The following is a 24233-nucleotide window of genomic DNA, read 5'->3' as shown; positions in this document are numbered from 1 at the left end:
CCGCACAAGGCTGCTGCTAGTACATGACTGCCGCCTATCAAACTGCCTGCCTACTAAGTACTCTAGATACAGGGGAGTATAAATTATAGTATTCCTTGACGTTTGATTTTTATTTTTTAACCTATCCCAATATTCGTGCCAGCAATGCATCAGATAGGGCCCAACTGTACATATTATAATACATTAGCGCATACTTCTCGGTGGGCAAATGTATCCTGCCACAGACTGCGCCTACCCAGTAGGTACCTCTAGGTAGGTACTAGGTACTTATATCAAGCCTTTATCGCGACAAGACCTCAAAGTTCATCACTAATAGGTACACGCCACAGTCAATACAAATGCCCCACTCAGAATACGCCACATGTGGCGCGCCCCTATCAAAGCTGCGTAGTGCCATGCTCGGCCGACTTCCAAGGATCTCAGCTAAAACCATTCAAGTCTACAGCGCATAGGGGTCGTGTCTTGCTACCTTGAACCATTCATTCATTGATAATGCCTCTACTTGTTAGAGCATTTTCAGTGACCAAGTCACTCCCTGGTTCAAGATGCATGTCGACGACCCGCTGCCTCAGTTGCACCAGCCGATTCGATGGCCATCGAGCCATACCTGTGCGCGGAAGTCGCAGGTTCAGTCAAGCGACTTGCAATGATGTGCCAACACTACAGGGGAACAGTGTGGCCCAATCCAGAAGTCCAGGAACATCTAGCAGCGAATCTGGATTAAAGGCACTGAGAAGAAGGAACAAAGCGGTCAAGGAAGATTCTAAAGCTGCAGGACCAAAAGCAAGTCGCATTATCTTGGGCCAAAGCTCTGAATTGCCCATCCGAGCCCGGTTTGCACCATCGCCAACAGGATATTTGCACTTGGGCTCTCTAAGAACGGCTCTCTTTAATAATTTAGCTGCCAAGGCGTCAAACAGCGGTGCGTTCATTCTACGAATCGAGGATACTGATCAGGTAAGTGGCTAGTTTATTTTCAGTTCTCGTTCACAACTGACTATTGCTACAGAAGCGTCTGGTAGATGATGCAGAGGAACGTTTGATCAGTGATCTCAAATGGGCAGGTCTATGCTGGGACGAAGGTCCTGACTGCGGCGGTCCGTTTGGACCATATAGACAGGTGAGCGAAGAACCAAACAATGCAGCAAGATGCCAAGGCACCACAATCTAACCTCAGCAAAGTCGGAAAGACTTGATATCTACAAGGCTCACGTCCAAACTTTGCTTGACCATGGGCACGCTTACCGTTGCTTCTGCAGCCCAGAACAACTCGAGCTGCAAAAGCGAGAACTCCACAAAGCTGGGAAGTCCACCGCATATCCTGGGACATGTCGCTCCATTCCACCTACAGAATCAGAAAGACGAGCTCGCGACGGAGATCCTCACGTAGTTCGTTTCAAAGGCGATAGTTTTGGCCGACCCAAGTTCCGTGATGCTATCTATGGGCTATTTCAGAAGCAGGATCTGGAAGAAGATTTTGTGTTGCTCAAGTCCGATGGATTTCCAACCTATCATCTTGCAAATGTTGTTGACGATCATTTAATGAACATAACTCATGTGATTCGAGGAGAAGTGAGCGCCTGCTTTTGTTCATTATAGACGGTGGTATAATACCACGTGCTAATAGTAGCCAGGAATGGTTGATATCAACACCCAAGCATCTGGCACTGTATATGGCCTTTGGGTGGGAGCCTCCTACCTTCGCCCACCTCGGGCTGCTAGTCAACTCCGATGGCAGCAAACTTAGCAAGCGCAACGATAGTACCAACCTCTCTACATATCATGAAAAAGGTGTCTTCCCAATGGCTCTGCTATCATGGCTGGCTAACTTGGGCTCCTCCTTTCAACCCAACGTCAAGCCGCCTCGAACCATTTCAGATATTGCCAATGCTGTACGTTAATTGTGACTGGCAAATACTGGTCATGTGCTAATCAAGACGAGCAGTTGACTTTCAAGTTCACTCGAGGTGGCATAAAGCTCAATATTGAGAAACTGGACCACTTTGATAGTAAATATCGGGACGCTATATTGTGGGACCCTGTATCTGACCTGTCAGAAACGGAAACTAGTCTCATTAGCGACCATATTACCCAGCCCATGCTGCAGAAGATCGACTCCGTCACCAAGAAAGCCCGCGCGTCTGAATTGCTGCCCAGAGAATGGCGTAGCACACTAACTCCCGTACCTTCCTTGGCCAATGAGGAGAATAGAGCTGCTTACGTTTACAACATTTTTTCGACCAAAAAAGGAGGATTCCTGTCGGCCGAGGCACTTATACGAGAACACCCCTATCTCCTCTGGCGGGTCCCCGAAACTGTATATAAACACTCGCTCGCATCGTACAACCCCGATGGACGAATTTTACTAGCGCTTAGCTCTGCGGTCGACGACAAAAAGCTCTGGGCTACCCAAGGTGTTGAGGTGATGAACGCTATTTGGACCACGCTTGAAGGACAAGGCATCGACAACATTACGGTGCACAATACGTTGAGGCTCGTGGGTGCTGGTGGCCACGACGTCGTGTCTCAAAGCAGCTCCCGAATGTTTATGCTTCTTGGGAGAGATGAGTGGCGATTCCGTCTCGACACTGTAAGGAGACTGCTGAACCACGCCTGACCATTTGAATTGGAGATATTATTATCTGAATACCCTTACAAAGCTTCTCGGGGTAGTGTTTTTAACATTGTAGAGAGCCTGTTGTACGAGAAGTGGATATCTGCTTCTTCCCTTTTGTATACGAGCTGTTACCCTGCTATGGTGACATCACCCGAGTGCTCGGTAAAAATTATGGCGTTTACTGAAAGCAGTGTATTTGAAGTCTGCCTATAAATAACCTACTTCTATTCGTCTCAGTATGAAGGCTCCAAACCCCTTCCTGCAACATAGCCTAAAATATGACTTCTGGCTCTAGTGACGCCAGAGGTAGAGGAACTTATCCAAGCCTAGTTTCCAAATCCAAGAGAAGTGGTAAGTAAACGCTTTTCAACCGTATTACGCTTTTAATTTATAGCAAAATACTCCAACTCTCTAAGGGGGTAGGATACAATCCTGTGATCTGCAACAAACGAAACTACTGCACTTCATCGACACCGTTGTGAAAGTAAGGCGCCGGAGGGAAAAGTAAAGAATGACGGGGAAAAAAAAAAAGGACGAGTCTGGTCGATTCGCTCATTAAGAGGTGAAAGAGTAGGTGAAATTCTAAACAAAACTCATGCAAAGAGTAACAAAATAATGTCGCTATTGCAAAATATGGTGAAAATGTATACGATTCACATGAGCGTTATTTTAGAAGACTTGAGATAATTAGTTCGTGATTATGCTGTTGATGCAATTCACCGCATTCAATGTGCTTCATAATAATTCCGGGGTATAAAGCTAAAGATCGAAAATCCAAATCTGGTTGGTTTGTTAGCAAATTTTGCGGAAAACTAGTACTGTGAGGAGACCGTAACGACTATGTACCGGAGACCGGTCATGGTGTATGGTCTAGTCATGAGGAAGTGTTGGACCAAATTTACCTCCATCTTAGCAACTTCTTGTCTCTGCCTCTTGGCTAGGTTGGTTGCACTTTGGATCGCCAATTCTAAATCGTCCTCGTCTCCAACAGTTATCATGTCTCCATCAGGTATATCCTCATCCCTGATCTTGATCTTGAAGCGTCGTCTCAATCCGAATTTGTCTTTTATTCTGTCCACGAAGTCTTGGAATTCAATCGCCGTGCCAATCATAATGTATCTGACATCATCGGCATGCACCTTGACACGAATCTTGCGAATCTCAGGTCGACGGGAAGGAGCGCGAGAATCTGATCTCGAACCTTGGCGTCTGCGATCATTCGACACCATTTCAAACTCAGCCCCGCCAAGAGAACCATCGTAATCTGATCCGTCGTCGTCTTCAAGATATCGAGGCTGCTGTCTTGAGCGCGTTGAAGGACGGCTGTCTCTCGACATACTTGATCCACCTCCCCCACCTTGGTACATGTCATACAGATCAGCAGGGTCAGCTTCGTCCTCCTCTTCAATTGGTCTGGTTGGACGTCGTTGCATTGGTGGGGGGTCTCTTCTAGAGAAGCCCCGAGACCCTGATGATGACGCAGACCGAGTTGCGCGAATTTCCTCGGGGGAAGGGGCTTTCTCGTATTTCCGGCCTATTTCTTGCGTCTGAATCGTCAATTTGGCAGGCGTCGGTCTTGAGCCGTTTCGAACACTTCCTCGATTGGGTCGGTCATTTTCAGGGGGAGGGGTGGGTGGAAACACATTCCGGCTCGTTGGAGGTTCTGATTGCTGCCGCCGCGACTGAATACCGGGCTTAACCAAGTTCGTTGCTGCAAAGGAAATATTGTCCGCCGGCCGGTCATCTTTGACTTCGTTCTGACCAGCCTTGGCCATGTCAGGCTCTTGTATAGGAGACACGAAAGGTTTCTCGGGACTTACATTCTTGATTTCTGACCCTGTAAATCCAGTGAAGGCATTCGATCGATCCGACGCAGCTACTAGTCTTGCTTTGCCTAGATAGTCCTTCGTTTTCAAGTTTCGAACTTTGGCTTCATTTGGTCGGTAGACTACGCCAACTGGGATAGAGAAAACGGTATATCCCTGCGACATTCGTTGTCAGTACCGTCAGAATCATTTGGCGCCGGTAGTTGACTAGTCTTACTTCAGCCTCTTCGCGAATTGCCTCATCTATAACATTGTGGTCCTCTACAACCTTCTCCTTTACCGCGTAAGATAAATCCTGCATTCCAGCTTCCTTTTGTTGCAAATAAATGTAGCATAAGCCCCTATTGAAGAGTACCTCGCAGGAATAAAGCTTAAATAGGAGACCGAGCTGAGCATAGTCGATCATTGTATTGCCCCGCAGGTACAATAGCGTATCGTTGAAATTTGCGAGAGCTTCTTCAAAGTCGCCAAGTAAGAAATTGGACACACCTTGCTGAAAGTATGCGACGGCGAGATATTGGTCAAGGCGAATAGCACGCTGATAACATTCAACCTGAATGATAAGAGTAGAGTCACGGTCAGTCGTGATCAAGACCCTTTTAACACTCCTTCAACGTATACAACAAACAGCTTGATTGCAGATGTGGAAAGGAAGCATGGAACTCACAGCTTTCTCGTGTTCGCCTAATGTAGCGTGGATAACACCCATATTAAACAGAATCTTGCTTGTGTCGGCAATCTTGTCGAACTCGCCGAGAGCGTCATCGAACTCATTGTTGTCATAACGAGCCAGGGCCGCCACCCATGTCTCGATTTCCTATCCCACCCCCCTTTGATTAGCACGAAGCCTTTGTCGCATTCCTCGTTGATCGTACTTACCAGCTTCAAGGACATGATGGATTATTTCTCCGTCTCAGAGACACGCCAGCGGTCAATGAGGGTGATTCTGCGGAGTCTGTGAAACCGAAATATCTGGCCTCTGTGTGCCACACAGCTTCCCTCGGAAGTGGGATCAAAAGAGGCGGGTGGCTGGCTAGTATTATCAAACTCCAAGTATATCGTACTAAAGCTTTGCGCTTTAAAGATATTGGCGAGAAGTAGCGGCGTTTACAGGAAAATGGGTCCTTAACTATGTCTAAGTTGAACAAGTATGCCCACCAGTTCGTCCGTCCTTCCAGATTATCAATGGATCTCGCAAGTTGGGGTGTTGGTGCAAAAATATGGCGAAGTCGGCGTATTGTGCTGTAGAACAGGGAGGGTGGTCCCAAGATGATGGTTACGAAGAGCCCGCCTGCGGTGCCAACGATCCCTAGGAGTGTGACGATGACAGTCAAGGCCGCGAAGCAGGCCAAGTATTTGTCGACAGAGACTGTGTTTCTTGGCCACTCGCCAAGAATGAATCCTGGGATTAGGCGACCCGCATCTGGCGCGAAAATTGGCAATGTGACAAGACAGCCTGGAAGGCTACCGACAACGGGTTTGCGGGCAACAATTGATAGCTGGCAGCAAAGTTAGACGACTCGTCGTCGCCCTTCGAGAAAAGGCGCCTCCAGGGCGAAGCGAGTGACGTTGTAGATTGTGGTCGGTGCTCGGTGGCCAGTTTCGGGACGTCCTGCGGTTGATACTGACTAGTAGGTGAGCGTTTGTCAGGCAGAGTAGTAAGTGGAAAAATTGGTGCCCTGTCTGCCGTGGAGATGGGAACTCGTTGATGAGCTATTTCGGATGAAGTATCCTATAAGCTGGTTTGCTTGAAGCCTGGTGTTGTTGTCAAGGACTTCATGGGTTTGGGGGCGGCGCCTTGTGGCCTTTGGTCCAAGAAAGAGTTGATAGCTGGCGACTTATTGTCTGTCGACTGGTGACTGGTAGCTGGTAGAAGTTGAAGACGAGGCAGGATTCGGGCAGAAGCTGGACAGGACGGAAAAGACTGGACAACGCTTCCCAGGCAGATTGCGTAGAAGCGTTCTGGGGCTGGTGAGCGGCAGCAGCCAAGATGAGAAGATTAGTATGTACGTTGGTTATGGGTCTGAGCGACTATTTGGGTAGTAAACATGGGCTGGAGCATGGGAAAGGCGGGAATGATAAAGGACCGAGCAACATAGAACGGGTTGCGCGAGAGACGGTGTGGCCCAGGATGCAGGCTGGCAGGCAAGGTCGAACCGCCAAGCCGGTGGTGTTGGTCTCATGGGGACTAGTGGGATGATGATTCATGGTGAATGGATGGATTGATGGCCAAGGAGCAGTTGGCGGCACACCGTATGGGGTAGGGAACCGAGCATGCACACATCTTAGTGCAACGGCGGAGTACTTGGGCACAGTACTGTACGCGCTTACTCGGGCGAGGTAGTGTACCTGTAGATAGACGGACAACAGGGCCACAAACACTGAACAAGGCCGAATCGCAGACTGAGCACCACGCAACCACACACAATGCACAATGCCACAATGCATTACTCCGTAGCCGCCAGCATGGCCCGGGCACTCAAGCTCGTGTCAACTGGTGTCTGGCGTCTCGCGGCGGCGGCGCCATTCCTGAAGTCCAGTCTGGTGCTTCCCGTGTCTTCAACCAGGCCCACCGGGCCCATTCAGGGCCCAGTCGGCCAGGGGCTGAGGCTTGCGAGGGGGTGACGACGTCTGAAGGAGGGAAGTGGGGGAAGTTTTCTTCCTCCATGTCTTCTTCATTTTTTCGAACCGGGGCTGCCGGGGTCAGGGGCCCGTCGCTAAGTCTAGGTACGTACCGACCGCTCCGCTCCCTTCCTCTGGCCAACTCAAGTTGCTGCCAATTGCCCCAAGCGTCCAGGTTCGAATGCTACTTGACGACATCTGGACCAGCTGGATTCTGACATGAAGTCTGAATGCCATCGACTTGCCCTGGCCATCCGTCCTTTACGCGCATCAATCAGTGCTTTGTAAGGCGGCACCAGACTTGACGAGCCAATACGAATGTGTACGGAGTGCACACAATACATTCTCCAGGCCCAAGATGTATGATCGCCGGGTCCGTGTTCCTAATCGGTTCCCATGCCCCGTCGGCAGGCTTGACGAGTGTTTTTAAGTAGTCTCGACGTACACGGCACCACGGCTCCGGTGCCACGTCGAGTCCTCACCACCTTGATATCGTGTCACCGGCGTCGCGTCGAGGTGTGTCGCGGAGTCGAAGGACGACGATCCTGCGCCGGTTGGCAAATATGTGAGCCCTACGACCATGGATGAAGTTACGAAACGCCACCGTTCGCGCCCGTTTCCCTCTGGCCGTCTAAACAAACGAATACGCCGAGTGCCGAGTTTGACACTTTAACTCCAGCAACCAGAACGGGGCTGTAGTATTTCAGCGACTTGTCATTTGAGTAGAGTATATCACACAAAGGGTCGCCATTAGTCTCGAAATTCTTCACGGTTCCACGCAACATGTTCAGCTCAAGGTGTCTGGCTGGCTTGGTCGTCTTTTACGGGTTCCCGATCCTGTGTCAGGACAAGCAATTAAGCACTGCATCAGGGCAAGGCTCGTTCTACGTTCGTACGACGTCCGTACGACTTCGTACTGCGCTAGCTACGTAATATTTCATGTGCCTTGGGCACCGCAGCACGCAGCACGCAGGAACACCAAACTTTTGACTGCAGTGTAACCCATCTAATTACAAATTCATCACCTGGCACATAACCATGTCTTGCCCCTTGCCTGTGCCAAATGCTTCCCGAACTTTCGGGGCAGCTTTAAATCTCAAGGTGCTGGATTTAGTGTTTATTGAAACTTTGTTAATTTTCTTGCATGGATGTCAGCCTACGGAGCACACGCACATCCAACGGTGACAGAAAATATGCACAGGTTAGACTTTGACGCTCATGCAGTGATATAAACTCTACTGTCCATCGTCGTCCGCTGTCTCCATACCACGGGTTCCATATTGGCCTTCTGTAAAATAGACACTCGCCATACCCCCCACAGCTGGTTGGAAAACTAGGTTTTGCACTTTCGCTCACATTGCGTTTGTATCGATATTAAGGCCCCTCTAGTTTTCGCTGTAGTTGATTTTTTTTGGTTCCTCCGGCTTCTTTACCTCTCTTCTCCAAGGCACCAATGGTTTACTTCACGAGAGACCAGACGGGCTACGAGGTGCGGTTGAGTGGCGTTGGGCACTGGCCAGGTGCCAGGCCTTGGCGTCAAGCTATCGTCAGGCATGATGCTGCAGGGCCCTGGCGAGGCGCTGCCATTGGTGCAAACCCAGCATCGCTTGCATCAATTGATCAATCGATCCCCCTCCAGGCCGCCCGCCACGGCGCGTACCGTTGACCTCCTCTGTTTGACACCCAACCGCCTACGGACCTACTACATACTAATTAGTAAACCGTCTAGCGCCTCCTGTCTGTCGTTGCAATGTTGCAATGCTTGTCGCATGGTGACCCGGCCGCCTTCAGAAATGCCCAGAGCTTGTTTCCACCCGGCCTCTACCGACGGCTAGGCTGATATTTTGCCTGGCTCTGAACAAAAGCTCTTCACCATCTTGCCGCGAGTAGACATCGAGCTACTATCGGCAGGTCATTTGGTTTTCGAGACCAACAGTCCAGATTTCGCTGGGGGACGGCGTTCGGACCCGACCACTCAGGCCAACAAGGATGCCACCAGGCCTCAAGCGCTCATGCAGGATGACGTTTTCCAACCCAAGTCCACCGTGTTAGCGGGGGAGGCCTTTGCCCAGTGGGAATAAGTGACTTAGCGCCGCCATGGTTGTGTCTGACTGGTGGTATTTTTCAATTCCAATCCTCGTGCCTCCCCTGACCTGGCCTGGCCGCTTCCCTCCTCTGTTCCAACAATAGAATCGTCACGCAAGCACATGTGCATGTCAATGTCAATATTATGCCGGCGGTCTGTGTCAACCCGCCAAGCTACGTGACCGATATGCATCATCGTCTCGCACCATGAATCCATCGACTGTGATAAGAGACGCATCCATAAACCAAGTCTTTTGGTTGATGCAAGCTAACTCCAACATCACAAATATCACAAATGTGCATGTGCGCTATTATCCAAAAGGATCGCTGCAGTTGTTGCCAAACACTGGCCGATATTGAAAATGACTTGGTCTATCGTGTGCCAGCCAGAAAACCCCCTCTCTCCCCCCCAACAACAAAAAAAAGTTCCCATCCCGCCTTCTCTCTCCTCCTGCCTTTCGGCCATGATACAGGGTATGAATATTCGGATGGCAAAAATGTGTTCATGACACCGCATGCGAACGTGAACAACATTGCCCACCGATGCATGATGACAAGACGTAACAGAAGTTGGTGGAAGTGGGCGTAGGCAACCCTGCGGCGGAGCCACCTCTGACATTCTCAAATCTTGACGACCGGAAAACTTTCTACTTTTTCTTCTTACAGCCACTTGATCTGATAACGCCCTCGAAAGCAATGCGTGACCAAAAGTCATTCGATTGTGGTGCCACCGCACACAAGGGTGGCCCAAGAGGATATGGATTAACTTCCTAGGACAGGGGAATCAACTTATGGGGGTTGCATGGACCGCCACGCCCAACCAAACTGAGCTAATAACGTTGACTTTGTATGCCACCTAAAGGACTAGTACATTCTTGTTTTTACTAGCTTTATTGTACATGTGTTTTATTTTCTTATTTTTAATTTTTTTTATTTATTATCATTATTATTATTATCAATTTTTTTTTTTCGGGAAAGACTTTTGCTCCTATTCGACCCGCGAAGCATCACTATCAGAACTAACCGTAGACGTTGGCCCAAGGCTGCGTATGCCTGCCCTTCTTCCGTTGTCATTATTATGAGAGATCAATGCTCTCAAAATCACAATACATACGGCGTGTCATCGACAGGTACAGTCCCTTGACAAGTGGCATGTGCGCTTTTCAGGCAGCCACAACTTGTATGTTTCCAACTTCATCGCATATTTACCTTGTATATCATACGGTCCAGTGTGGAATGAACGTTGTGTGGCCATCTCCGGGCTACTATGCTACAACCGTAAATTAAGGAGTGACTACGTCTGCAACAGAAGGGGCCGTGTGCATGCTGCGCCTTTGGCATTTGGCATCATCACGATACCTCAATTCGTCACTCATCAATTGGAAACCGTAGTATGATCGATATGTGATATACGTCTCATCTACAGCATGCCCTTCCGGACTTCGTCCTTCCTCTCCTCCCACAATGTTTTTCCAGTACAGGAGCATACTGTCTTGTCGTTGTCCCATACACCTGCACTTCGAGCAATAACTCCAACAACGGTGTTGTCGTCATTCTCGAGAGGCCCAACTGCCTCATTTTGTCGTGTTAGAACCATGGCATGGCCAATCACCTCCCAAATCCGAAAAGGATGATCAACGAAGGCAGCACCTCGCCCATCTTGACCAACATCAACCTCGCCCAAGACACCGTTACGTTCAGGTTGATCTCCAGACCAGACAGGTCCTGTCGACTTGGCCCCATCTTTTAGATCCCCGTATTGACGTATCGTGGCACGATACGTGCCTGGAGCGAGCCCTCGGACAGTTAGGTCCACAAGAGTTCTTCCAGAACTGACCTGTACCATCCTCGCTAATCCTCTCACTTCTCGGTCTCCTTTATCGTCCTCCTTCTGCAATTTCCCTGTGAACGTTTCAAGAATGCTAACAGCGGCGCCTGGGTTCGACCAATGTCAACACGAAAAATCTCCTAGGCCAGGGACCCACAAGGGGTTCAGATGAACTCGGCATTGGAACCGCCACGGAATTGGCATGGCCGAGGGGGGGAATAAGAAGATCGGGTTTCAAATACGTACTGTCAGATGCGCCGGATCCACGGAGGATTGCATCTCTCCCTGTTGCCTGAATGGCTTCAACGATGGCTGACGGTGCGGCTAGGTTTTGTGGCGAATGTTAGTTGAGATAAACTCGGCTCGACGCGCTAACGAAAACGGACTAACCGGAGCCTTCGACGGATATTAACTGATCCTCCAAGTTTCCTTCGACTTTGCTCACACCTCCGAGTTTGTAAATTGAGTCTGAAACTGTCTTGACACAGCCATTACAAGACAATGGCACCGCGAATACGGTCTGTTGTGCCACATGTTTCATCAGCATTCAAGCGTCTCACAAGTGGGCTTCGGGGAATTTTGATGGGACATCATAAAGAAGCAGCAAACGTGGGGCGGGGTTGAGAAAAAGAAGGAAAGGAAAGAAAGAAAGAGACAGAGAGGGAGGGATAGACAAGGACGATAAAATGGCAAGTCTTCCGTGTATCCTCACGGCATTATGCAGTTGTGCAACATGCAGAGTGGCAACCACATGATTGCGTAGCCTCATACCTGGAATGGGTGGTCAACAGTCATTTTGCCTGTGCCAGCTTTGGCTATTAGCTCTGCCATACCAAAATGCGTGAGACAGAGAGATCAAACCTTGAGATCTGGTTTTATTTGAAGAGTAATAGCGATAAAATGAATACCCTGCCAGCAGGCCAAGAGAGGCAGATAGTACAACACGAGTTGCTGTGCCTGGTATTACGGGCATTTCAAATCGATTCCAGCACGAGCACTACGTACTTGCTTTGAAATCCACTTGCTTTAGAGAACTCAGGTCCCGGCCGAGCCCCGGCAGGAGTGACAATTGGCCCTGTCAGGTGACCTCCAATCAGGGTGAGTAAGCTCTGGTTCAAACCATCAAACTTTCACTGCAAGCTTGCACATGTGGCCCAGCACCATTGAGTGCTTTTGAAAAGTGCAGCTGTTTTCGCGGCCTCTCTTTTTACGAGGGATTGCATGCTCGACTAATTCAAAATGTCTCAGACCCTTGGGCTGGTAAGTTTTGCGCTCTTGGCCAGCACTTTTGTTGAAGCCGTCGTTGGCAGCGCCTCCTAACCAAACTCGCACCTTGCCAGACTCGCCTCGCCTATTCACGCGTATGGCATCAAATATCCGCCTCTAAACCTCACCAGACCCTCACGACCCAACCAGATGTCACGCCGCCGTCTCTGGGACGGTTGGCATCTCGAATAGCCGTGCTTCTCATGGGTAAGCACAAGCCGATCTGGGACCCTTCAACAGACTGCGGAGACTATGTCGTCGTGACGAATTGCGCGGCGCTGCACACAACCTGGCCGCAAGATGTGGCGAAAGTCATACTACAGACACACTACGCGACCCGGAAGTCTGAAAGAGCTCACGATGGATGCACTCATGGAAAAGCATGGAGGCAGCGAGGTTTTGCGAAAGGCTGTACGGGGCATGCTGCCCAAAAATAGACTGCGGGACAAGCGACTTGCGCGATTGAAGGCCTTTGAGGGCGATGCACATCCGTACAAGGATAACTTGGTGCGGTTCGGTGGTGTTGTAGTTGGCAGCGAAGGTTGGCAGCAGGCAGTGGAGAAGATTAGAGAATCCGACAAGAAGCGGTTATGAACCAGTACATATTCAGGCTCCAAACGTCAGATGATTGGGCTGAGCTAATTTTTGGTAACATTTGTATTATACGGAAGATGTCTGACGAGCTGCCGTGCATAAATATAATGGCGAAATTCCTGGTGAACTCTTTATGGGCGAGGCTCATGCTTACTGGCGGTCATGAATGTACATGCCTTGCAGAAACCTCGCAAGTGAAAACTAACACATGCGATTAATCCTATGCCGAGGCTTGGGACACCGAAGGAGCTCGAGCGAAGCAACGCTTTCTCGTGAAAAAGAGGCGGCACACTTGTATTAAACAAGACTCATCTCGATATTGTATATGTTTGTATGCGTATAGAATTTCCTACAGACCAGTACAGATTGTCAAAGGCACTGTGATAATGCAGTCATAAGTATCATGGTATTGTCATCCCTTGCGCGGCGCGGTTCAGCACTCCAGCTCCTCCGTGCTATTGTCCTTTCACATCTTGCACAGCTCTGCCTGCGATTCAAGATCGAGAAACCTCACACTTGATGAGACCATTAGGGCAGGTCTGGGGAACGTAAACCTCGGCGTCCTTGCCCGTGTTTTGTAGACCATTGTGCCAGCTCAGATCTGCCAAAATGAGAGAAAAAAAGTCAGTAAGTATTCCACGCACCATAGTGTTTTAGTCTCGGAAACCGAAAAAAAAAAACAAGAGTGGGATAATACGCACCAAGTTCAAAGTTGTGCTTGTTGGGCAGCGAGTAGGCAACCGTCTCAGTTTCCGGTACCGCATCCAAGATCTGCTCACACATCTTGTACATTGTGTTCTGAACACTAGCGCTGTTGTCCTCGGCAAAGAGTTTGAGGGTAATGTTTCTAGCAGAGTCCCAAGCCTTGTCAAACTTGGGAACGCTCTCCTCCACAGCCTTGAGGTCGGCAAACGTTGCCCACTTCCAGCTGGCGTCGACATCGGTGGACAGAATACGGTCCCAGGTCTCGGGTAGAGTGGTGTACTCGTCGCGGACGAAGCCGTGGAAGGCAGAACCCGTGCTCTTGAGGACGGTGAGGCCTACAATGGAGCTGGTGATGCTGATGCCATCCTTGCGGCTCACACGGACCTCGACGTTGCGAGTCTCGCCGGCATCCTTGATGAAGCTATGCGGGTGCGGCTTTCCATCAACGTCCATACGTATCCATCGGTGAGTGACGACCTTGACATTGGCAACGTGGATATGGCTGTACTTTTGAATGAAGTGGTTGCCCAGGATGGAAGCGTACAGCTCCGGAGGGTTGACGGGATGCTGCTTGGCAATGATGAAAGTGGTGTTCTTAATGGAGTCGGTTGCGACTATAACGCTGTTATCAGCTTCAGTGTAGGAAGTATCAATGTCGCCCTCGAGCAGACAGCAGACGGTCATCTCGGTGACGGTCTGAACACCAGTGGTCTGGTCGCGGGTGACCTTGAGGAGGCGGACATTGTCCTTTCCATAACGGGCGGCAGAGATGTAAGGCATATTGGACTTGTTTCTGACGGGCAAGAGGGTTTCCTGTCCCATGGCACTTGAACGCGGATATCGAATACCGACGCGGCAGAGACGGATGAACAAGCAGGAAGCGCTAGGGGCACAACTCAGTGATTGACGCAGTCGAGGATTCAAAGCAGCAAACCGAAATTCAACATCAACCGATGCTGCGGCAAAACCAGGTACTCTAAAGCTTGGAAGAAGGTTACGTGCTGCCGCAGCCGTCGAGGCTGTGGGCGCCTTTATATGTTGTCTTGCTTGACGGGGGGTTCAACAATTGTACGTAGGATGCGTCGGCCAAATGCGTCAGGGAGGACAAAGGACCAGGAGTCCAGGGCCATCGGCGTTGGAGTTTAACTTAATGGCTGGAAACACAGCGGTTCCATTCTTCTATTACCGGAACACACCAGACGCAATGGGTTGATCACAACAGCGAGCCAAATCGAATCATCTGTCGCGGTGGCTGCCGGAGCCCGCCGAACCCCAGCGATGCGGGCGCTGCGGCGACGCGGGACCCCGGGAGGATCAATGTTGCGATAGGAAACACTGGAAAGCCCTGGCCTGGCTGCCTAGGGCGAGACCTGGTAGATTTAGTAGCTTCGTTACGTAGCACTGGCATCAATACACCCCCCGAAACATGTCACTGACGATGGAGTAAGGCATCAATGTCAAGTCAAGCAGCACGGCGGCGTTGGCCACTCAGTGCTGTCCGAACCACCAAGCCTGAATGACGTGAATGACACATGTGCGCCATGTTTCCTTGGAGCAGGAAGCAATTGCGACCAGCATCCGTAGACCTACCGAGCAAACAACTAACTAATAATGGGCTGCTCCGATGCAGTCTGGAAATATGAGTCGGGAATCAGCGAAAATGGAGACGGTGGCGGGGCTTGATTTGATACGGCTTCTGCAGGCACTCGCCGCAACCCAGCCCTCTACCCAGCCCTCTACCCAGCCCTCTACCCAGCCCTCTACGCCGATATCAACTCTGGCATCCGCCGCGACTGCTCATGGCAATCAACGATGTCAAAGCCATGACTCTGCTGACATGGACGGCGTTGATGTCGTGCGGCCAGCCCTCAGTCGAAAGGCCTGGCCCTTTTGGTGGTGACCAGAGCAGGCAGGAGGAGTCGGAGGACAAAGTAGAAGATACTTACATTGGCAGGCCATCTCGGGGTACGCAGGCTACTTTTTAGTAGTACCACCAGCGATATGTGAATAGAGCCATATCTTCCTATCTTCCCCTGCTCGGCGATATACAAATCATTAGTTCTTGATAGTAGATCAACATCACCAGAGGGCAGATTCGACCAGATCCGATCCTAGCACTTGACGTTTGAATATTGAAGCCGGACCCACACAAGCGCTGCTCAGTCGTCTTTCTCGTCCTCGTGCCCCCTCCGTGCCCTCCAAGTCTCCACACCCACCAGGCAATGGCGCATCCTCCCGAACAACTGAAGCCAACTTCCCAGGCCAGGGTACCTAATCCAGCATCACAATCAGTACCTGGCTCCATGTCCAGTCCTCAAGCCTGTCGGTGCATTCCAGGTCGTCGCAACGCTAGCCCATCGACAGCCATCGATATCGACAATCAGCCATGAGAAGCGCTACTCGAATTGCATATCTCTGAACCCTGGTCCAACAAGTCGTTCGGCCGATGCTGTCCAAGCTGCAGCTCTTCACCGTGCGATTGCAGAAGACGCCGCCCAGGGGACCTTCGGCCCAAATCCCATCGTCCAAACCGAAACCACTTTCCCGTCCAGCATTTAATGACCGAAGGTGGCGACAGCTTCCTGTTCATGATAGCATTATAAGCGAGCCGGATCTGCATTGACGCCTTACACTCGGCACCGAGCATATCCATCGACCGTTGTATCGACCTCGCTCACAACGTCTGTCTACTTGAACAAATTCAGTAGCGTAAAGGTTTCCACCACCTTGCACCAAGTTGCCTTTGCCTACGCAAAGATAACCTCCTTCAAAACCCTGAAGCCTCTAATGCTAGAGCATCTACAACGCAAACTCGCGAGATACGACCCGACACTATCACAAACTCCATTCTCCGCGTCGCAGGAGTCCGAAATCGTGTTTCAGCTTGAATTCGAATTCGAATGCACAGAAATCGAATACAGGGCTCAGCCCACGTCGGTGGGAAGACTATCAGTCCACACTCTGCCTTTGTCTAAACCCATTGTTGGGGTGGCTTAAGCATGCCGGGTCAACCCTCCTCCCAGCATAATGCACCCAGTCAACATAATCCAACCTCCTCGCAGGCAGGAACAGGCCGGACGAGCATAGATCGCGATGGAAGCGGACTTCAGCCATTGAACGGCGTGCCGAGTCGGAATTTGGCCGCCTCTGTCGTTTCCTTTGCTCCTCGTGGTAGCAGTCTCAATCCTACTATTGGCCCCGGTAGCTTCAGCTCTGAGCTCCGTAGCCAAACGATGTCGAGCCGTGCAGGCAGTCGTATGGATGTGGGATCAATATACACTGGCAGCATCATGGACAAGGTCGAGGAAGACGGTACCGAAGCCGCCATGCAACAAGCACTGTCAACTCTGCGGGACAAGTTGAATCGAGAAGTGAAGATCAAAGAAGGTAGTGAGAATATGCTCGAGGCGCTGAATATCAAGAAGGCCAAGCAGACCAAGGAGCAGCGTCAACGAGTAGAAGCCGAGTTGAATGCCAGCAATTTGAGAATCAAGGAGCTACGTCAAAAGATCTCCGAGGCACAACGTACAAGAGTACCTCCGCCGACTACCCCAACCAGGAACCGAGCACAGGAGACTGTGTTTCAGTCAAATGGCCTTCGGTCACCCCCCAGTATTGCCCGATCCGCTGCCGGATCAGACCTCGACGATGCTGCCGAGAACCCGACTTTTGCGCTTGCCGAGCTTCTCCAGGCCCTGGAGGTGGAAGGGATGACACCAGAATACTATGTGAGCAGAGCAAATCAACTTGTGGATCTATTCAAGCGCCACCCTGCGCTGAAATATGATTTGGTCTGGGCCATCTTTGGGTTGCGCATGCAAATGATGCTTCTGAGCGAAAGTCGAGAGGTTGTGGCTGTCGGTTATCGGGTGGCGAGGTATGCTATTTCAGACTCTGCATCCATCAAGAGGATTCGGAGTTTTAATACGGACTATTTGGTCATACGGTACGATTTCCCCTTCCTTTTCTCTTCGCGTTTTAGCCTACATCGCAAACACATTTCACGCTAAACAAACTTCTTCTCAGGTCTTTGAGCAATTATCGCAAGGCCGATGTGGAAAGAGAACAGGCCCTTAAATTCGTCCGCGCATTCTTGGATGTGAAGGATGGAATTAAAGAAGTTTCTAGAGCCATTGTTCGGACGATTGTTGCTGTAGCTGAGCAAGGTGAGGATAGGCGTCCAGGCATGCACGCCGCAGACCAAAGCATCGACCGATTACGGCCTATATGCATTGAGACTCTGGCCGAGATCTTGGTTCGGGATCCAGCTCTGTTGATAGCATCGGGAGGCTTGGGTACGCTTTCAGAAGCTTTGGCTGAGGGCACCTACAAGTCCCCTGAGAGCTTAACTTGGGCCTTTCTCTTCCTCCTGGACTCTCCGCAGAAGCGCAAATACATCATTCCGGGCTATGGTCTCGACGTTGTTTTCACCGCTTTTACGGACCTACTGGCCGGAGCTGATAGCATACTGAAGCAGACTTCCGGGGCCATTTCTGTAGCCTTGAGATCATGGTCCGGACTCATGACCTTGAGCATGTATGATTTTCGACCGATTCGCTCACTTATTGCCAGTATGCTCTTCCCCAGCCAGAGCATCCGAGAAACCGTCCTAGACCTTCTTTTCTCGCTGCTTCGCATCAAACCTCCAGCGTGGGCAACTTCCTTTTTGGCCGGAAGGCGTCTCACGACGTATGGCCGTGTCGCCAACATGAAGTCTGTTGCGAGGAGACGGAGCGGAACGCTGGATATGGAGGAAGATTCTGGCGAGCAAAGTTTTGTTGACCACTACACAGCGCTGCTTCTCGCGGTCTTCATCAAGTCAGGTCTGTTGCAGAGTTTGCTGCGGATGGCGCAAACCGAAGGAGATCCCATGCTCAAGCGAAAGTCGACTTTGCTAATTGGGGAAGTCCTGAAACTTTCTAGTCGACTTCTACCACCCTCGTGGAGTGCAGACTTACAGCTGCTACCTGAGCTGTTCTCGGCAGCCGCTGAGTTTGATAACGAGGATCATTTCAATGCATCTGGAATTGTCTATCAAATTAGCAGTGTTAGTAGAACGCTTTACAGGAGCGCTCCGTCAGAATCGATGGCCGGTGGTCTCCCCTCCAGTGATAGCATGCGAAATTTAGTGCGATTCGATGAACAGCCGAAGTCGAGCAACCCTGCCGTGGCGCTGGACGATGCTACATTTCGTCAACTGCTTATCGATTCCAGCGTGCTCAACAGCTCCAACTACATGAAGTGGAACTGGGAGGTTATTCTGAAAATCATAGATGGCCCTCTTCAAACTGGGAAGCGTCTAGACGAAGCAGTCAAGGCCTCCAAGTTCATGAAGAGACTAATGAGTTTTTATCGCCCGTTTAAGTATAAATTTGCAGAGGTGAAGAACACGAGGGGAACACAAAAATACGTTAGGGCCGGGTGCGCCTTGGTACACTCGCTTCTCCAATCACCCGAAGGGATCAAGTTCTTGGCCGATAGCAAGTTGCTGAGGCAAATTGCTGAGTGTCTAGCTCAGTGTGATCCGGTGAGTTGGCTACAATACCAGCAAACGCTTAGTCGTGTATTGTTTCTAACTTTTCTCCAGACAAGCGGGCTTACTGCTCAGTTTCCCATGTTTTCCAAGGATCGACTTACCGACACTCTTTGCGGAGGATACTTTGCCATGCTTGGCGTTCTCAGCAGCGAGCCGAAAGGATTGCTTCTGCTAGAGAGGTGGCGAATGTTTAACATGATGTACCACATCGTGGACTTTAAGCAGCGCCCGGATCTGATCAAGTTACTTCTTTCCAACTTTGATTATGGCTTGCAAGGCCATCCTCGTGTATTACTTTCCAAGGCCCTCACTGCCGGAACTAAAGATATTCGAATCCATGCCACCAATACCCTCCGTAAATGCACCATCGGTCCGGTAGCCAACAATAGCGGCGACAATGAAGTGAGCGATTCGAAATGGGCAATCCGTCTTCTAGTCACGCAGCTCTACGATCCCGAGATTGAAGTATGTTCAACCGCAATCAAGATATTGGAAAGTGCCTGCAACAAGAAGGTATATCTGGAGTACATAGTTCAATGTCGCCCAGCTCTGGACCATCTAGGAGAAATAGGTGCGCCCCTGCTCTTACGCTTCCTGTCAACCTCTATCGGATACCACTACTTGGACGGATTAGACTACATCAGTAATGAAATGGATGATTGGTTCCTTGGGCGAAATGATTCATATGTCGGCGTCATTGAAGCAAGCCTAGCCCGGGCATTCTTAGCTGACCCAGATGACAATAGCCATCGCTTGAGCCTCTTTGACGAATCGGATCCGGAGGCCGGGTTTCACGACAGCCATGTTCCGCCGCATTTTTACAGAGAACTAACTAGAACCCGAGAAGGCTGCAAACTTTTGCGTGACAAGGGTCACTTCGAGGAATTCGTCACGACTATACGCGAGCACGGTATGCAAACAGAGGACACGGAGCTCATTACCAAAGTCAAGGGGTGTCTCTGGGCTGTTGGCAACGTAGGGTCAATGGAACTTGGCGCGCCGTTCCTGGAATCAAGTGATGTGGTTGAGAAAATTGTCAAGATCGCTGAAGGGCATGAAGTGATGAGTCTTCGCGGGACGGCATTTTTCGTGCTGGGGTTGATTTCCCGATCCACCCATGGACTAGAGATTCTTTCAGAACACGGTTGGGACGCCAACACAACGTCAATGGGGACTTCTCTTGGTCTTTGTGTACCGAACGATCTCTCCAAATTCTTTTCCGTCGCACCATGGCAACACGTCAACGCTGCATCAATAACTATTCCCGATACGCAACGAACTATACAAGCACAGCCTCCGATCCAGAAAGCCCGCCCACCTCTAGAGCTCTCTGAATTGCCTCCTTTGTTGAGCGAAGAGGACGTCAACGGTCGAATTCTGGAACTGATTGTTGACCTTGGTAACATGGTGCTCTACAAGAAGGCGCTTATGGAGCTGCAGAAGTTAAAGCAGAGAAAACCAAATGCTTTCCGAAGTACAGGACTTTTTCAAAAAGGTGATGGGACTCATGGAGTGGAACCACTACAGGCTCGGCGTCCGTAGGCTGGTGATTGATCTGTTCGAGAAGAACGTGATGCGGCAAATCGTCTTTGGTGATGATGACACCGAGGACAGCGGGTCTAGCAGCGGAGAAGGGGGGTATGATAATGGTGATGGCAGTTCTGGCGATGATGGAACAGAGCGACAGAGAAGCATTAGCGAGCCGGCAGAGATGCCATCCGGCCTCATGCCGGCACCACTGCGGGTGCGAAAATAAGAAAGGAACGAAGAAAAAGCTGAACGTATTGGGATTGTGCTTTAGAACAGAGGGCTGCCACCCATATCACTAATCTTCCAAGTGATTCAGCAGCCTATGCAAGCCTCGTCGTTCCAGGGCGGCTTGTTGTATGAGGGCTTTTGAAGGCAATGGATCAGGCCTCCTGTTTCTGATTTTGGGATCCCGGTTTCGCCGCAATTTACTTTGGGAAACAGAGTCAGGTACAGTACAGATACCAAGCGAGACGCGGGGCTGCCCTTATGGATATCACAGCGGTATTTTGCAATTTACATACATTTGGAAATGGCGTAGCATACAGTCAGCTTGAAAAGGGGGGATAAGGGGAAGGCTGGAATGTACTTTCAGCATGGAGTAAATCGGCCAAAGGACGGATACTCTCGATCCTTCATGTGGTTCACGTGTATCGAGGCCGACAACGGAGGCGTTGGGGAGCGTTTATGGTGCCATCGCGTTAACTTAGGGGGGACTGGATGAATATGACTTAATTTTCCTCCAGGATACCGCGACCCGAACCATCGGTCGTTGTGGCAGATGGTTCGGGTCGATTGACGGGATAGCGATGTCTCTCCTCCGGCTATTTTGTAACTATAACCATGACCCGCCCCACACAGTGCGCTTCTTTTGGTCGTGGGCACCACAGCTGACAACTGTGATGTTGATGGGTTAATTCCAACGCCGTTGCGGAGAGAGTGTACCGTCACAGTCACAACTCGAGGCTGGCAGGATTGAACCTCATATGTGCAGTTTATCAAGCAACAGGAGCCATGATCAAGGGCAGAGTGCTAGTCATTGCCGGCTCCGACTGCTCCGGTGGCGCGTAAGTTGCTCGTCAGACTACCCATGCATGATCTTATTTCATAAGACCTTGGTTTTTTTATTCTCGCGGCGTTTCCTTCATTTGGGCCGGCCTTCCCACCATCCATACCGCCAGGATTGACTAAGCTGACTCTATCCCATTCGTCATGTCGATTCTGCAGAGGGTTGGAAGCAGACCAGAAAGTTCTCGCCGCACATGGCTGCTACGCCATGACGGCGACCACAGCCCTGACTGCTCAAAACACCACGGGTGTCAAGGGAATTCACGTTATCCCGGCAACGTTTGTGGAACAGCAGATCGAGGCTTGTATCGAGGATGTCGGCGTAGACGTAATCAAAACAGGTTTGTTAGATACCACGCACCTGTGCAAGCATCAGAACCCCCTCTTCAGGGCTTTTTAATGTTGAGAACTGCCAACACGCTTATAAATCTTGTGCTTCAAACTTCGTCACGTACTAATACACATATCTCTCATCTTCCAATCTAGGCATGCTTGCTGCAGCAGAGACCATTGATATGATTGCGAGGCAAGTCATCAAGCACAGAATTACGTCTCTGGTGGTCGATCCGGTAGGCAATACACCCGCCCAGCGAATCATTCGATGGCCGCAAGTTGCTAAAGCCGTCTGTCTTATTAGGTAATGGTGTCGACATCTGGTGCTCAGTTGCTTCCACGTGAGGCTATACGAGAGCTTTCGAGGCATCTGCTTCCCCTTACGACTGTACTCACGCCCAACATCCCAGAAGCCATTCTGATCCTCTCGGAAAACGGCGATTCTGCCTTGGCCGAAAAGAAGATTTGCTCCGTCTCTGATATCGAATCCATTGGTCGTCGTATCCAAACTCTCGGCCCGGAATGGGTTCTTGTCAAGGGAGGCCATCTACCGTTCCGTGCAGATATGAGCGCTGCCGAAACTGACGACGAGAAGCACGTCGTTGTAGACCTTCTAGTCGGACCAGAGGGCAAGGTTTTCAGAGTACAGAGCCCCTATCAGCCAAGCACTAGTACTCACGGTACGGGATGCTCGCTAGCTTGTAAGTGAAACTCGGCTTGCCACACTGTTTCCGGGGTATTACTCCTGTTCTGTCAAGGTCAATTTCTCTAACGTCTGTGAAGCTGCAATCGCTGCCGGGCTTGCCAAAGGAATTGACGTGCCTGCTGCGGTCCACTCAGCTTGTCGATATATCGAGGCTGGGATAAGGAGCGCACCGAAGCTAGGTAAAGGAAACGGACCACTAGATCACTTTCACTCAATCCAAAGCCTTCCATTCGCTCCGTAGGTTGGCACATTGCCCCCTTTGCCCTCCCGCCGACACCACACCAAACCCTCTCCAGGGCTAATGCGGCGTAAACAGTGGCTATTTCATAGAGTATCTCCTCCAGCGGCCTGACGTTAAGGATGTATGGAAGACATTTGTCTATCATCCATTCGTAATGGCTCTCGGCGACGGAACCTTGCCGCTGGAGTCTTTCAAGGGATATATTATCCAAGACTATCTGTACTTGGTGCGCCACGCTCCACCCCTTTTTCTGAATCCTCTTCAACACTGGGGAGCACTGGGGAGATTTTACAGACTCTAACACGCCGTACATTGGGGAAAATACAGGTTCACTTCTCAAGAGCAAATTCCCTGGCTGCTTATAAATCAAAGGATATCGAAAGCATCGGCAGGGTCAGTTTCATGGATAGCACGAAACACTAGTGTCTGTCGCATCTAACGCCTCCAAAACAGGCAAACAAAATCGTCGGTCCACATCGTTCACGAGATGCAGTTACATGTCAACTACTGCAAGCAGTTTGGCATATCAGAGGAAGAAATACAAGCAACTGAAGAAAAACAAGGTAAGGAGGCTCGTCCACTCATGCCCCTCACTCCCCTTGGCTTCCTGAAATTCCTCCTCCCTCATGATGGAGCAGTACATGAGGGAATTAAAGAAAAAACGAAATATAAACTCACATTGATGCTTCCCGCAACATGTAGCATGCACGGCATACACCCGATACGTACTGGACGTTGGCCAGAGCGAAGACTGGCTGGCCCTCCAAATGGCTCTGGCTCCCTGCCTGCTCGGCTACGGCGCAGTAGCTCAGATGCTGCATTCTCACAGACTCACCCGTCGCAAAGACAATGTCTACTGGCCGTGGATCCAAAACTACGTGGCCGAAGACTACACGAGCGCAGTGAGGCTAGGTTCGGGTGAGTTTTTTTTTTTTTTTTTTTTTTTTTTTTTTTTTTTGCGGCATGCTTGTCCAGGTGCACAATGACGGCTTTTTTGTAGCTGACACATTTGCGCGGCGCCTCCGGCATGCAGAGCTTTTGGAAAAGCATATACGGCTTCAGTCACCAAGCCGGGTCGAAGAGCTGATCAAGATATTCATACATGGGACAAAGGTGCGTTGGTGAGATGAATTGTTTTCGTCATTGGCAAGTTCCTAATACGTCTACAGATGGAAATCGGATTCTGGGAAATGTTTCCACACAAATAGATGAGGGGTTCTTTTTTCTTTCCTTCTTTCTAGAAGATGCACCTATGCGCTTGCATATTCTCTCAGCAGAA

The 24233-nt window shown here is 50.3% G+C and overlaps 9 protein-coding genes across 9 annotated transcripts; 6 read left to right on the top strand and 3 right to left on the bottom strand.

The window, feature by feature from the left end:
- Positions 1–549: 549 nt before the first annotated feature.
- Positions 550–2617, top strand: MSE1 (Glutamate--tRNA ligase mitochondrial; the record flags this gene model as incomplete). The annotated part of the gene is made up of 5 exons (XM_066116486.1): positions 550–957; positions 1010–1120; positions 1183–1572; positions 1635–1892; positions 1946–2617. The coding sequence occupies 5 exons, from the start codon at positions 550–552 to the stop codon at positions 2615–2617; spliced, it is 1839 nt and encodes a 612-aa protein (XP_065978368.1).
- Positions 2618–3429: 812 nt separating this feature from the next.
- Positions 3430–7837, bottom strand: J3458_001025 (uncharacterized protein; the record flags this gene model as incomplete). The annotated part of the gene is made up of 4 exons (XM_007809810.2): positions 5323–7837; positions 5111–5260; positions 4661–4996; positions 3430–4599 (listed from the first exon to the last, which is right to left on the bottom strand). Exons 1-4 carry the CDS (start codon positions 5335–5337, stop codon positions 3430–3432), a joined length of 1671 nt encoding a protein of 556 aa, XP_007808001.2. The 5' UTR covers positions 5338–7837.
- Positions 7838–10544: 2707 nt separating this feature from the next.
- On the bottom strand, positions 10545–12132 carry CCS1 (copper chaperone). Its single transcript, XM_007809809.2, has 5 exons — positions 11840–12132; positions 11750–11787; positions 11369–11498; positions 11225–11302; positions 10545–11085 (listed from the first exon to the last, which is right to left on the bottom strand). The coding sequence occupies exons 1-5, from the start codon at positions 11949–11951 to the stop codon at positions 10571–10573; spliced, it is 873 nt and encodes a 290-aa protein (XP_007808000.2). The 5' UTR covers positions 11952–12132; the 3' UTR covers positions 10545–10570.
- Positions 12133–12217: 85 nt separating this feature from the next.
- On the top strand, positions 12218–12838 carry MRPL23 (54S ribosomal protein L23, mitochondrial; the record flags this gene model as incomplete). Its single annotated transcript, XM_066116485.1, has 3 exons — positions 12218–12238; positions 12319–12451; positions 12597–12838. 3 exons carry the CDS (start codon positions 12218–12220, stop codon positions 12836–12838), a joined length of 396 nt encoding a protein of 131 aa, XP_065978367.1.
- A 126-nt stretch (positions 12839–12964) lies between these two features.
- J3458_001022 (uncharacterized protein) lies at positions 12965–14969 on the bottom strand. The gene is made up of 2 exons (XM_007809807.2): positions 13540–14969; positions 12965–13439 (listed from the first exon to the last, which is right to left on the bottom strand). The coding sequence occupies exons 1-2, from the start codon at positions 14363–14365 to the stop codon at positions 13333–13335; spliced, it is 933 nt and encodes a 310-aa protein (XP_007807998.2). The 5' UTR covers positions 14366–14969; the 3' UTR covers positions 12965–13332.
- Positions 14970–16776: 1807 nt separating this feature from the next.
- On the top strand, positions 16777–20621 carry J3458_001021 (uncharacterized protein; the record flags this gene model as incomplete). The annotated part of the gene is made up of 3 exons (XM_066116484.1): positions 16777–17489; positions 17570–19070; positions 19131–20621. 3 exons carry the CDS (start codon positions 16777–16779, stop codon positions 20619–20621), a joined length of 3705 nt encoding a protein of 1234 aa, XP_065978366.1.
- A 999-nt stretch (positions 20622–21620) lies between these two features.
- THI20_3 (trifunctional hydroxymethylpyrimidine kinase/phosphomethylpyrimidine kinase/thiaminase) lies at positions 21621–22074 on the top strand (the record flags this gene model as incomplete). The annotated part of the gene is made up of 2 exons (XM_066116483.1): positions 21621–21673; positions 21834–22074. 2 exons carry the CDS (start codon positions 21621–21623, stop codon positions 22072–22074), a joined length of 294 nt encoding a protein of 97 aa, XP_065978365.1.
- A 240-nt stretch (positions 22075–22314) lies between these two features.
- Positions 22315–22716, top strand: THI20_2 (trifunctional hydroxymethylpyrimidine kinase/phosphomethylpyrimidine kinase/thiaminase; the record flags this gene model as incomplete). The annotated part of the gene is made up of 1 exon (XM_066116482.1): positions 22315–22716. One exon carries the CDS (start codon positions 22315–22317, stop codon positions 22714–22716), a length of 402 nt encoding a protein of 133 aa, XP_065978364.1.
- Positions 22717–23441: 725 nt separating this feature from the next.
- THI20_1 (trifunctional hydroxymethylpyrimidine kinase/phosphomethylpyrimidine kinase/thiaminase) lies at positions 23442–24162 on the top strand (the record flags this gene model as incomplete). The annotated part of the gene is made up of 4 exons (XM_066116481.1): positions 23442–23517; positions 23657–23872; positions 23988–24067; positions 24124–24162. 4 exons carry the CDS (start codon positions 23442–23444, stop codon positions 24160–24162), a joined length of 411 nt encoding a protein of 136 aa, XP_065978363.1.
- Between the last annotated feature and the right edge of the window lie 71 nt (positions 24163–24233).

The sequence above is a fragment of the Metarhizium acridum genome, assembly GCF_019434415.1.
Source record: "Metarhizium acridum strain ARSEF 324 chromosome Unknown scaffold_1, whole genome shotgun sequence".
Taxonomy (NCBI): domain Eukaryota; kingdom Fungi; phylum Ascomycota; class Sordariomycetes; order Hypocreales; family Clavicipitaceae; genus Metarhizium; species Metarhizium acridum.
Note: the sequence above shows the minus strand (reverse complement) of the source record. Positions and strands in the feature narration are given on the sequence as shown.